The sequence below is a fragment of the Salvelinus sp. IW2-2015 genome, linkage group LG7 (assembly GCF_002910315.2).
Source record: "Salvelinus sp. IW2-2015 linkage group LG7, ASM291031v2, whole genome shotgun sequence".
Classification (NCBI taxonomy): domain Eukaryota; kingdom Metazoa; phylum Chordata; class Actinopteri; order Salmoniformes; family Salmonidae; genus Salvelinus; species Salvelinus sp. IW2-2015.
In genome coordinates this window covers 32551395-32565536 of record NC_036847.1, presented here as the reverse complement: position 1 = coordinate 32565536, position 14142 = coordinate 32551395, and the positions used below count along the sequence as shown (strand labels likewise).

The 14142-nt window shown below is 43.0% G+C and overlaps 1 protein-coding gene across 1 annotated transcript in view; it reads left to right on the top strand.

Moving 5' to 3' along the window:
* Positions 1-11081: 11081 nt before the first annotated feature.
* Positions 11082-14142, top strand: part of LOC111966146 (ATP-dependent 6-phosphofructokinase, muscle type-like) — a 21885-nt gene continuing 18824 nt past the window's right edge. Inside the window, exons 1-3 of the mRNA XM_070444343.1 lie at positions 11082-11183; positions 11506-11583; positions 12622-12811. Coding sequence (XP_070300444.1) covers positions 11085-11183; positions 11506-11583; positions 12622-12811 — 367 coding nt within the window. The 5' untranslated portion in view covers positions 11082-11084. The remainder of the gene's footprint in view (positions 11184-11505; positions 11584-12621; positions 12812-14142) is intronic.

Sequence of the window (14142 nt, the reverse complement as noted above, 5' to 3'; positions counted from 1 at the left end):
CTAATTTTTTAGAGCGTATTAATAAATAATCATGAATAATCAAAATGTGTGCTGATAAAACCATCCTTTATTATTGGTCTAGACTAGTCATTAAGATGGGCAGACTTGCATGCCTTTAACATGTGTGCTCTAATCATGTAATTGATGTGCTAATCCCTCCCACATCCAGCTACTGTATACATTGTTTGTGTCCCCAGGTGGTCGGTGGCACCTTAATTGGGGAGGACGGGCTCGTGGTAATGTCTGGAGCGGAATCAGTGGAATGGTATCAAATACATCAAGCATATGGTTTCCATGTGTTTGATGCCATTCCATTGACTTCGTTCCAGCCATCCTCCCACGTCCAACTAGACATTGTTTGTGTCATATGATCTGTTACTGTGTAAACTTAATGAGGGGACAGTCACTGTGATGTACACTACCAGTCAAAAGTTTTAGAACACCTACTCATTCAAGGGTTTTTCTTTATTTTTTACTTTTTTCTACATTGTAGTATAATAGTGAATACATCAAAACTATGAACAAATCAAATGTTAAACAAATCCAAATATAGATTTGAGATTCTTCAAAGTAGCCACTTTTTGCCTTGATGACAGCTCTTGTCATTCTCTCAACCAGCTTCATGAGGAATGCTTTTCCAACAGTCTTGAAGGAGTTCCCACATATGCTGAGCACTTGTTGGCTGATTTTCCTTCACTCTGCGGTCCAACTCATCCCTAACCATCTCAATTAGGTTGAGGTCGAGTGATTGTGGAGGCCAGGTCATCTGATGCAGCACTCCGTCACTCTCCTACTTGGTAAAATAGCCCTTACACGTCCTGGAGGTGTGTTGGGTCATTGTCCTGTTGAAAAACAAATGATAGTCCCACAAAGTGCAAACCAGATGGGATGGCGTATTGTTGCAGAATGCTGTGGTAGCCATGCTGGTTAAGTGTGCCTTGAATTCTAAAAAATCATTGACAGTGTCACCAGCAAAGCACCACCACACCATCACACCTCCTCGTCCATGCTTCACGGTGGGAACCACACATGCGGAGATCATCCGTTCACCTAATCTGCGTCTCACAAAGACACAGCGGTTGGAAACAAAAATCTCAAATTTGGACTCATCAGACCAAAGGACAGATTTCCACTGGTCAAATATTAAATGCTCCTCTTTCTTGGCTCAAGCAAGTCTTCTTATTGGTGTCCGTTAGTAGTGGTTTCAAATGCTCAAATGCATTAAGAAGGAAAGAAATTCCTCAAATCAACTTTTAACAAGGCACACCTGTTAATTGAAATGCATTCCAGGTGACTACCTCATGAATCTGGTTGAGAGAATGCCAAGAGTGTGCAAAGCTGTCATCAAGACAAAGGGTGGCTACTTTGAAGAATCTCAAATTTAAAATATATTTTGATTTGTTTAACACTTTTTTGGTTACTACATGATTCCATGTGTGTTATTTCATAGTTTTGATGTCGTCACTATTATTCTACAAAGTAGAACATAGTAAAAAATAAAGAAAAACCCTGGAATGAGTAGGTGTGTCCAAACTTTTGACTGGTACTGTATATTTAGCCCCGAGCCGTGTGTGTGTGTGGTGTGGTGTGTGTGTGTGTGTGTGTGTGTGGTGTGTGTGTGTGTGTGTGTGTGTGTGTGTGTGTGTGTGTGTGTGTGTGTGTGTGTGTGTGGTGTGTGTGTGTGTGTGTGTGTGTGTGTGTGTGTGTGTGTGTGTGTGTGTGTGTGTGTGTGTGCGCGCGCATGTGTTATGCGTTATGCGGGGGAGGGCCAGGGGGTAGTGTCTTATAAAGCTGGTGCCGTTACCATTCTCTCTCTGAGAAGCAAGGTATCAGCCTTAGCAGGTATCAGCCATAGAAAGAGTATCAGCCATAGAAGAGTATCAGCCATAGCCGTCTCTTTCCTTCCTTAGTGCCACCACCTGGTGGAGTTGAGCCCTGTAGACACCATGTCACATACAAGCAGGATCCAACCAAGATGGGTGTCGGTCGGTCTGTCGCGTGCTGACCTCAGGAGGTGATGCCAAGTAAAGAAGTCTATGTGTGTGTCATCAGAGAGACAGTGTTGGTGTGTGACTGCGTGCGTCTGTACACATATTTGTTGTGTGTTGTGTGTACGTGTGCTTCAGTATTAGAAATATTGATGGTGATTGAGAGCATATACAGTCTGTCTTTATTTATGTCAACTCTACTAACCCAGCACCTGTATTTATGTCAACTTTACTAACCCAGCACCTGTTATTATGTCAACTTTACTACCAGCCACCTGTTATTATGTCAACTTTACTAAACCCAGCACCTGTTATTATGTCAACTTTACTAACCAGCACCTGTTATTAGGTCAAAACTCTACTAACCAGCACCTGTTATTATGTCAACTTTACTAACCCAGCACCTGTTATTAGGTCAACTTTACTAACCCAGCACCTGTTATTATGTCAACTCTACTAACCCAGCACCTGTTTTATTAAACTTTACTAACCAGCACCTGTTATTAGTCAACTTTACTAACCCAGCACCTGTTATTATGTCAACTTTACTCAACCGCACCCTTGTATTATGTCAACTTACTAACCCAGCACCTGTTATTATGTCAACTTTACTAACCCAGCACCTGTTATTAGTCAACTCTACTAACCCAGCACCTGTTATTAGGTCAACTACTAACCCAGCACCTGTTATTATTGTCAACTTTACTAACCCAGCACCTGTTATTAGGTCAACTCTACTAACCCAGCACCTGTTTATATAGGTCAATCTACTAACCCAGCACCTGTTTTATGTCAACTTTACTACCCAGCACCTGTTATTAGTCAACTTACTAACCCAGCACCTGTATTAGGTCAACTCTTTCTAACCAGCACCTGTATTAGGTCAACTCTATTCTAACCCAGCACCTGTTATTATGGTCAACTTTACTAACCAGCACCTGTTATTAGGTCAACTCTACTAACCAGCACCTGTTATTAGGTCAACTTTACTAACCCAGCAACCTGTTATTATGTCACTTTACTAACCCAGCACCCAAAAACTTTTATATATGTCAACTTTACTAACCCAGCACCTGTTATTAGGTCAACTCTACTAACCCAGCACCTGTTATTAGGTCAACTTTACTAACCCAGCACCTGCTATTAGGTCAACTTTTACTAAACCAGCACCTGTTATAGGTCAACTTTACTAACCCAGCACCTGTTATTAGGTCAACTCTACTAACCCAGCACCTGTTATTAGGTCAACTCTACTAACCCAGCACCTGCTATTAGGTCAACTTTACTAACCCAGCACCTGTTATTAGGTCAACTCTACTAACCCAGCACCTGTTATTATGTCAACTTTACTAACCCAGCACCTGAGTGTACAAACATTAAGGACACCTTCCTAATATTGAGTTGCACCCCCTTTTTCCCTCTGAACAGCCTCAATTTGTTGGGGCATGGACCATTCTTGATACACACGGGATACTGTTGAGCATGAAAAACCCAGCAGCGTTGCAGTTCTTGACACAAACCAGTGCACCTGGCACCTAATACCATACCCCGTTCAAAGGCACTTAAATATTTTGTCTTGGCACACATACACAATCCATGTCTCCTGAGTGGCGCAGCAGTCTAAGGCACTGCATCTCAGTGCTATAGGCATCACTACAAACACCCTGGTCCGAATCCAGGCTGTGTCTGGCAGTCCCATAGGGCAATGCACAATTGGCCCAGCGTCGTCCGGGTTTGGCCGGTGTAGCCCGTCATTGTAAATAAGAATTTCTTCTTATCTGACTTGCCTAGTTAAATAAAAGTTTAATATTTATATATTTTTTTAAATGTCTCAATTGTCTCGAGGCTTAAAAATCATCAAACCTTCATTTACAATGATTGAAGTGGATTTAACTAATGCCATCAATAAGGGATCATAAATTTCACCTGGATTCACCTGGTCATTCTATGTCATGGAAAGAGCAGGTGTTCATAATGTTTTATACACACAGTGTACAAAACATTTTGCAGTTAAATAACTTTTGCGGTTAAATTCCCATGTACCGAATAAAAAATACAAGTTAAATGGGTTTTCTTTTGCATTTTCAACTGTGCTGATGGTTTTGTCACAAAAACTATTGCGTTATCTAGCAAATGTGATCACTCTGGTCTTGGTACATGCGCTCTAGCCAACAGCTGGCAGAGACAGTGGGGGGAGGTTACCTACATTATGACATTATTAGGGATAAGGGATATTATTTGTATTTGTCAAACGGCAGCCAAGCATCGATCATCATGTCACCAGAATATTATATATTTATTGGAAAGGACCATCAAGTTCATCACGTGCACTTTCACCACCCTGTGAAGTTCATCACGTGCACTTTCACCACCATGTGAAGTTCATCACAATTGATTTAATCTGTAGGCTAATAAACTGTATGGTTTCCACTTTCACCACCATGTGCAGTTCATCACAATTGATTTAATCTGTAGACGAATAAACTGCATGCATTCCCCGAGTCGTAGTGGGAGGACCACACAAAATATCATTGCGTGACTCTAAGTTTACTTCAATATGATGGTAATTATATCAATATTTGAGTGTTAAAAGCTTTTTCTCCCTCCATTTCTCGAATAATTAATTTTACAGACACAAAATGATCCCATCATGTCCAACACAAAAATGATCTGTCCGCATTTATAAAATTCTACCGAAATGTCCTGTTTCCATCACGGATGTTTTTTTTTTTTTTGCTGTTGTACATGTTATGACTTTACACATTCTGTCAGTCGAGGATGCCTGGTCATTCTTTAAAAGTAATTTCCTCACCATCTTAGATAAGCATGCTCCATTCAAAAAATGCAGAACTAAGAACAGATATAGCCCTTGGTTCACTCCAGACCTGACTGTCCTTGACCAGCACAAAAACATCCTGTGGCGGACTGCACTAGCATAGAATAGTCCCCACGATATGCAACTGTTCAGGGAAGTCAGGAACCAATACACRCAGTCAGTCAGGAAAGCAAAGGCCAGCTTTTTCAAGCAGAAATTYGCATCCTGTAGCTCTAACTCCAAAAAGTTTTGGGACACTGTAAAGTCCATGGAGAACAAGAGCACCTCCTCCCAGCTGCCCACTGCACTGAGGCTAGGTAACACGGTCACCACTGTTAAATCCATGATAATCAAAAATTTCAATAAGCATTTCTCAACGGCTGGCCATGCTTTCCTTCTGGCTACTCCAACCCCGGCCAACAGCTCCGCCTCCCCCGCAGCTACTCGCCCAAGCCTCCCCAGCTTCTCCTTCACCCAAATCCAGACAGCAGATGTTCTGAAAGAGCTACAAAACCTGGACCCGTACAAATCAGCTGGGATAGACAATCTGGACCCTCTCTTTCTAAAACTATCCGCCGCCATTGTTGCAACCCCTATTACCAGCCTGTTCAACCGCTCTTCGTATCGTCGTTTTCCCTATAGATTGGAAAGCTGCCGCGGTCATCCCCTCTCAAGGGGGTGACACCCTAAGCCCAAACTGTAACAGACATATATCCATCCTGCCTGCCTATCGAAAGTCTTCGAAAGCCAAGTTATAAAACAGATCACTGACCATTTAGAATCCACCGTACCTTCTCCGCTGTGCAATCGGCTCCGACCGTCACGGTTGGCACCTCAGCAACGCTCAAGGTACTAAACGATATCATAGACCGCCCATCGGATGAAAAGACAGTACTGTGTAGCCGTCTTCATCGACCTGGCCAAGCTTTCGCTCTCTGTCAATCACCGTATTTCTATCGGCAGACGAATCAATAGCCTTCAGAAAGGTTCAAGTTGTGTCACAAGCAGTAAGGCATGTGTGTCCGGACTCTGGCCCGTCTCTATGGGGTACCACAGGTTCCAATTCTCGGGCCGACTCTTTCTCTGTATATATATCAATGATGTCGGCATCTTCTGCTGCGGATTCCTGGATCCACCTCTGCGCAGGACGGCACCTTTCTGCAACTTCTGGCCCTTCTTGGACACTGTGCTAACAAACCTCAACGAGCTTCATGCCATACAAACTCCTCCGTGCCTCCAACTGCTCTTAAACGCTAGTTAAACCAATGCATGCTTTCAACCGTTCGCTGCCCGACCCGCGTCCCGACTAGCATCACCACCCTTAGACGGTTCCGACTAGAATAATGTGAGCAACTACAAATACTAGGTGTTGGCTAGACTGTAAACTCTCCTTCCGACTCATATTAAACATCTCTCCAATCCAATAATAATCTAGAATCGGCTTTCTATTCGCAACAAACCTCTTCGGTGTCAACTCACTGCCGCGAAACTTACCTTGTAAAACTTGAGCTATCCTACGATCCTTCATACAGACTTCGGCGGATTCTATCTAGTTTTCAAAATACTTTTCCCAATCTCTACCAGCACTGATGCAGTCTATCACGCAGGCATCTCAGTTTTTGGTTACAAATACTTATACGACACCGCACACTAGCGACCTGTATGCTCGAGTCGGGCTGCCCTCGTACATTTATTCGTCGCCAGATACCCACGGGCTCAGGTCATCTATAAGTCTTAATGCCTAGGTAAAAGCTCCCTTATCTCAGTTCACGGGTCACGATAACAACACCCACCCATAGCACACGTTCCAGCAGGTATATCTTACTGATCATCCCCAAAGCCAACACATCATTTGGCCGCCTTTCCTTCCAGTTCTCTGCTGCCAGTGACTGGAACAAATTGCAAAAATCGCTGAAGTTGGAGACTTTTATTTCCCTCACCAACTTTAAACATCAACTATCTGAGCAGCTAACCGATCGCTGCAGCTGTACATAGTCCATCTGTAAATAGCCCACCCAATCTACCTACCTCATCCCCATACTGTTTTTATTTTATTTACTTTTCTGCTCTTTTGCACACCAGTATCTCTACTTGCACATCATCATCTGGTCATTTATCACTCCAGTGTTAATCTGCTAAATTGTAATTATTCGCTCCTATGGCCTATTTATTGCCTACCTCCTCATGCCTTTTGCACACACTGTATATAGACTTTCTTTTTCCTACTGTGTCATTGACTTGTTTATTGTGTTATTGGCTTGTTTATTGTTTACTCCATGTGCTGTGTTGTTGTCTGTGTCACACTGCTTTTCTTTATCTTGGCCAGGTCGCAAATGCAAATGAGAACTTGTTCTCAACTAGCCTACCTGGTTAAATAAATGTGAAATAAATAAAAATAATAATAAAAAACACGCATAAAAACTGTGGATGGAAATGTGGTTACTAATACATATTCCAATAGTCATCCTCTGGATACTGTAGAGAGAGAGAGATAGGCCGACATTTGGGCCTCTTGACGGGGTAAGGGCTGACTGGTCCTCGGGGCATTGTCTTGGGCCATTTGCCATGCGGCTGGAGGTGACAGAGAGCACATCATTTAGGTCCGAGCCTACACTAGCATTATTCTCTGATGTTGACTGTGAACACCTCCAGCTCTCTCGGTTGAACTGACACAGTGTAAAAGGAGTTTATATCAAACTCAACACCCTGAGTTGAATTAAGAGTTAGGGTTGGAGTTATTCTGTCTGAAGGGCTTCCAAAGCACGCTTAAGGCAGACAAAAAACTGTGAGGACAACTGAGATCAGCTATGCCAGTCAGATGCTGGAGTGGCTTGTCTTCTTGGTCACTTAGTCCCAGGAGCCAGTTGTCAGTTGCAGATGGATGTCTTTGGCTTTTGGCTTTTACCTTCACTGTGGAGGTCAGGGAGGAGGACGTGATAAGTACAGTATGATAGCTATCCTGTACCCTTAGAACCATGGGACTTTGGAATGTGTAGGTTGACATCCCATACAAATAACCGCACTTCTTGGCCATGATTTCACGCCCAGTCATCAGCTAGCATGTAAACAAAGATTTTTTATACACTTAATCTCGGTTAACTGTGATTTGTTCAGATGCTCTATGTCCACAAGAGATTATTATACAGTAGACTGCATCTTCCCCTAGCAGAGTTGCAGAATAATATGTCTATTTATTCTTTACACAACAGTGAACARATATCCTGGTAATATCCTACGTCACTCTCTTCTTTCACTTGGTCCCTGAACAGCCAGGAAGTGGTATACATTACAGTATGTCTATAGTATGTCTATAAAAATGTGTATCTAGTATGATGACTGATGTTAATATTGCTGACTTGTATCATTACTAGATGATCCCAATTACAGGGATTCCAAATGTGCCCCCTAACCTTTTCCTTTGAGTGACTCTTATCTCCCGCCTGTTCCTCCTCTGTCTTCCCCTCCGTCTCCCCCTTGTGACCCTCTGTCCCCCAAAAAATGTGGGTCTAATTTTAGACCCTCTGACCTTTTTGTGGAATGTCATGGTATGGAGGCTTTCTTCAACAGCTGCTCTGTTGGAACTAGAGACCGTCCTGTCCATGTTTGTGTATGGAGCAACTACAACACACATAGACGCAAGGGTGCACACACACCGTGGCCTTTACAGTGTTCTGAACATGGAGGGAATATAGAGTAGAGTCAGACAGATCTGTTTACAGACATGACACCCTCTCTATTCTCACTCTGAAAATATGTGCAGGAGCCATTTTGAATGTTATAGCCAAAACACTCTGAACCCAAAACACAAATGTCAAGGGTCTTGATACCCATATGTCCATGCTTGATACACATGACATCTATGTCTATAAAGCATTGACATATGGGTATCAAGTCACTCTGGAGCTATAAAAGTCATTTTAATGTGTTTAATCATGTGTCATGACTCTCCTGACAGTGGATCAAAGGACCCATCAGCTAGGCAAATGTTTGAAGATAGCCAGGGGGGGGGGGCTGTGCCAGTCTTGACACCTTAACACTGGGTTATAAATTTAGAGAGAACTTTCTCTTCCTTGCCCTGCAGTATTGGAAGACTGAAACGCTCTTTGATACAGAGAGACTTTTGCCGCCAAAACCTTTTTTTTCCAAGAGAATGAACAATATTCATAAGATAGGAATGTTAAGAATGGTCCTGGGTGGTCATAAGAATAATCCTGTCACAGTGTTTATTATTTTGTGATGTCATTAAGGATGGTGTAACTTAGTAACTGTAAGTTAGGAAGGAAACACATTCTGTCTGTCAAGTTTACATCTAAAGGTTGTATAAAATATATGATTACATATGAGAATACTTTTGTGAAGATAGCAATGTGGTTTTAGCCTTCTAAATTAGATAATTGTTTTTCATATAAACTTGTGCCCAGTCAGTAACCGCTACCCTAATGAAGTCAGAAGAGCGTGTCAGTGTGATGGAACCGCCTTTCCGACCAGAGTGCTTAAAATGACAGAATTAACATGTCAGACCAGCCTGACGGACAGTGTGAGCTGAACATTACGAAATGGTTTAAACGCTACAGACCAGCCTGATGGACAGCGTGAGCTGAACGTTATGAAATGGTTTAAACGCTACAGACCAGACTGACAGACAGCGTGAGCTGAATGTTACAAAATGTTTTCAACTCTACAGACCAGCCGACGTACAGCGCGAGCAGTCTGACAGACAGCGTGAGCTGAACGTTATGAAATGGTTTAAACGCTACAGACCAGTCTGACAGACAGCGTGAGCTGAACGTTACAAAATGGTTTAAACTCTACCGACCAGCCGACGTACAGCGCGAGCTGAACGTTTCAAATGGTTAAAACTACAATACCAGACAGCGTGGAGCAGGGGCTACACAGTGGCTGAAATGGTGAGACCTGTGCATTGTCGGGTTACTACTGGCGTGTAAAGTGATTGGCAGCTGAACCCTGAATAATCAACCATTGATACCAAAAGACATGAGACGTTAGTCAACATGTTGAAATGGTGAGAAGCTCTGAAGCTCTCAACCTCAACACTAGAAGAGAAGATAACCTCACCTAGGAGACCAGAAACATTCACAGTCTGCAGCTGTGCATGTAAAAGTGGTCCTATAGCTTTGACTAAAGACACAAGGTGGGAAGGAGAATCCCCACAAACAACCTGAAGTAGCTGTTCTACCAAACACTCCTCTACCAGGGAAGCTCTACAAAGGACATTGTGACCTCTGGTGGACAAACCAGAGCCTTACAGACATTGACAACTTCACCTTAGGAGTCGTCGAGTTCAACAGAGATGTAACAACGATCAAGGACAGCTACGAGTAAATATATATATAGCATTTCTAATACGAATGAGCGGTGGTTAGGGTGCTAATCCAAGTGTTGTCTCTCTCTCCCTCCCTTTACTTACCCCTCCCTCTCCATATGTGTAACAAGCGTCATACCTTGTCTTTTATTTTATTTTTTATTTTTTTTACCCCCTTTTTTCTCCCCAATTTCGTGGTATCCAATTGGTAGTTACAGTCTTGTCTCATCACTGCAACTCCCGTACGGACTCGGGAGAGGCGAAGGTCGAGAGCCATGCGTCCTCCGAAACACAACCCAACCAAACTGCACTGCTTCTTGACACAATGCACATCCAACCCGGAAGCCAGCCGCACCAATGTGTTGTAGGAAACACCGTACACCTGGCGACCTGGTCAGCGTGCACTGCGCCCAGCCCGCCACAGGAGTCGCTAGTGCGCGACGAGACAAGGATATCCCTACTGGCCAAACCCTCCTTAAACCGGATGAAAAACGGGAAATAGTAACTCGTTAAACAACTTTTCCCGTGGTTCCCCAAATCCCTAATGAATTAATTGTTACGTGATTAATTTAATCAAGTAACAATTAAACATAGTTAATTTATAAAATAAATAACAGTTATCAGATTAATGATAGTCACGTCACAACAGACGACAACCCTGAATCCAAACGTAAACTTGATTGTAAACTTGATTAAGTATTAATGTTAGCATTGGTGAAACGGGTTGTTTTACGCCTGTCTCTTATACACATCTAGATGTGTATAAGAGACAGGTGTGTGTGTGTGTGTGTGTGTGTGTGTGTGTGTGTGTGTATATATATGTCACTGTGAACTTTGACAAGCTATTATTTTTTGTGCAGCAGTGCATTGACCCTCAGGGCAACGCTTTACTGGAAGGTGTAAGGCTTTATAACTTGTTATATGCATATACGAGCCTTCAGTCAGTCCTGAAAACCCCATGTTTGTCTGTCTGTGTCTCTCAGGTATGAACGCGGCTGTGAGGGCCACAGTCAGAGTTGGTCTCTACACTGGAGCCAAAGTCTACTTTGTTCATGAGGTAAAGACATGCAGTAGAATAGAATACAATCACAATCACAGTTCTGTGATTCAAGTTTATACACTTGATAATGTGTTGTCTATCATTGCTGATCACCCAAAGTATAGTGTCTTCTACTATTAATTCATTCCTGATCTGACTGAAGGTTTAAGAAATTCACAGCCCAAAAATAGATTCTATCACATACCACATAGAGAGAAAAGTTGTGTCGCTGCAGTAGCATGCTGTTGTCTCCCATTTCAGAAGGCAGTGTTCCTCGTGTGTGGGTGAAACCACGTTGAAGATAATAGTTTGTATTTGTGTTGATGATGTGTGTCTCCAGGGTTACCAGGGTCTGGTGGACGGAGGAGACAACATCAAACTGGCCACATGGGAGAGTGTGTCCATGATGCTGCAACTGGTGAGTCCTGTTATCACACTCTCACAACCACTGATGCCAATACAGGAGTCAGGACACAACTGTCATAAACTGCCACTGTCTAGAGAGGGTATTACAGTAAATGAATGACAAGAAACCAAGAGTTCTGCTTTGTTTGAATATTAGAGACAGATACAGACTCACAACCAAGAGCGTTCATAGATGGTGATGATGATGACGATGATGCCTACTGTAACTAAGAGAGAACAGGGTCGGCTCCAGTAACACAAACTGACCTCTGCGCACACAGAGTATTTGGATTGAGTCGGGACCTGGCCAGCCGCCATGGGAAGATCAAAGCAGGGTGTGATTACAGAGCTGCTTCTCTTTCCTGATAGCCTGACATATTCTCAGTAACAGAAGACAGTGTTCAAACCACCGACCTAATGTTGAGGGCAGGACGAGATGCAAGATTCACACGCATCACTGAATAGCGTATAATGACATATTCAGGAAAAATCCTTGATGTTTCGGCCATTGGGCCTTCACTGTAGTATGTACAAATAACTGTAGTATAATTACTGTAGTAAAAAACTTGTAATACTATATTAATTAATGTAGAGTTTTGCAGACTGTACTATACTGCATTATTTTATGTAGTGTTTTGCAGACTGTACTGTAGTATACTGTAGTGTTTACAGTTAACTATAGTATAAATACTGTAGGAAAATAAAACTATAGTATATACAGCGGGCGGGCGGGCAGGCGGGCAGGCGGGCAGGCAGGACTGGGGTCTGAACAGATAGTTCAGGGCTTCTGCTCTTTTCTATAACTTGTAGGAACACAATATATGGTCTATACTTGCCATGTAGGTTTCTCACTTATGCGTGACACAGATTGCTATATGGGGAGGGGAATTTGCAGGGTTTATACAAATTAAATACTTTAGTATTTACTATAGTTTAAAAAGTGTAGTGTTTTTACATATAATACTTTAGTATTTACTATAGTATTCCACAGTATTGCACCGGTCTGAGGGACTTTGTCTTTCTTCTGATTCAATGAGTGTCTCTCTACCAGGGTGGCACGGTCATCGGCAGTGCCCGCTGCATGGACTTCAGAGCCAGGGAGGGCCGCATGAAGGCTGCCCTGAACTTGGTCAAGCTGGGCATCACCAACCTGTGTGTGATCGGGGGTGACGGTAGTCTAACCGGAGCTAACCAGTTCAGGACGGAGTGGTCCACTCTGCTGGTCGACCTGGTCAAAGCCGGTAAGGCTGACAAACCCCACGGGGACCATGGAAAACACCTAAGAACTGGGAAGGGTCACAATAAAATCTACCTCCACATGGAAACACTTCATTGAAATTGGATAGTTCATTGAAATTGGATAGTTCATTGAAATTGGATAGTTCATTGAAATTGGATAGTTCATTGAAATTGGATAGTTCATTGAATTACAAAATGCTTCTGTTATTATTAAACCAATACAGGGTTTATTTTAAGTTTAACCACTGAAATGCAGTTTCAGCATCTCTTGTCATTCTTTTTTTACCATAAAACCCCTTTGAGCGATCCCAGATACCACCAGATAGCCTGGCAATTGGTGAGATTGCTGTTGAAGTAACCTGACAGAAGTGTTGGGACTTTCTCTGTCTCCAGGTAAGATCAAGTGATGCCCGAGGCCAAGACGTCGTCCACCTCAACATAGTAGCATGTGGTTCCTATCGACAATTGACTTCGTGGACAGACAATGACCCGACAGACTCCGCCTCCACGCATCATAGAGGTGGTGATCCATCACCACGACCGCACGAGAGTGAGGATGAGAGAGTCATCGCTGTCACACACGTTTGCAGCCGTCGCGTCATGCATACAACCGCCCGCCACGACGTTGTCCGTTGTCTCTTTGGCAACCTGGTTTTATAACAAAGAGGTTTTCCTCTGTTGTTCTCTTCATCACCATGCGAGACCTTTTATCTGAGTGATGTGTAGACAACTGTGGCTACCTGGCCCCTGGTGATGCTTCTGGCTTGCGTGGCTGACTGGTGTGTCATTATCCCAGAGATGCCCCCCAGATGAAGGGATGGGAGGGGCATCGTGCCGAGACTGTCTGATGGTATGTTTAAATCACAACAGACTTCACTAGCCTTCTGGACGGATTCTCCTCTTCTCTCCTCTTCTCTCCTCTTCTTCTACTCTTCTTCTCTTCTCCACGTCTCCTATTCTCTACTATTCTTCTCTTCTCCTCTTCTCCTCTTCTCCTATTCTCTACTATTCTTCTCTTCTCCTCTTCTCCTATTCTCTACTATTCTTCTCTTTCTTCTATCCTCTTCTCCTATTCTTAAGTTCTCTTCGCCTCTTCTAGCTCCTCATTTCTCCTCTTCCTTCTTCTCTACTCTTCTTCCTCCTTTCTATCTCTTCTCTTGCTGATTCTCCTATTCTCTATATTTCTCTCTTCATCTTTCTCCTTCTTTCCTTTCTCTCTTCTTCTTCTCTCTTCTCTATCTCTACTATTCTTCTCTTCTCCTCTTCTTCCTATTTTCTATATTCTATCTCTTTCTTTCTCCTATTTCTTAAATATCTTCTCTTCTCTCCCTCT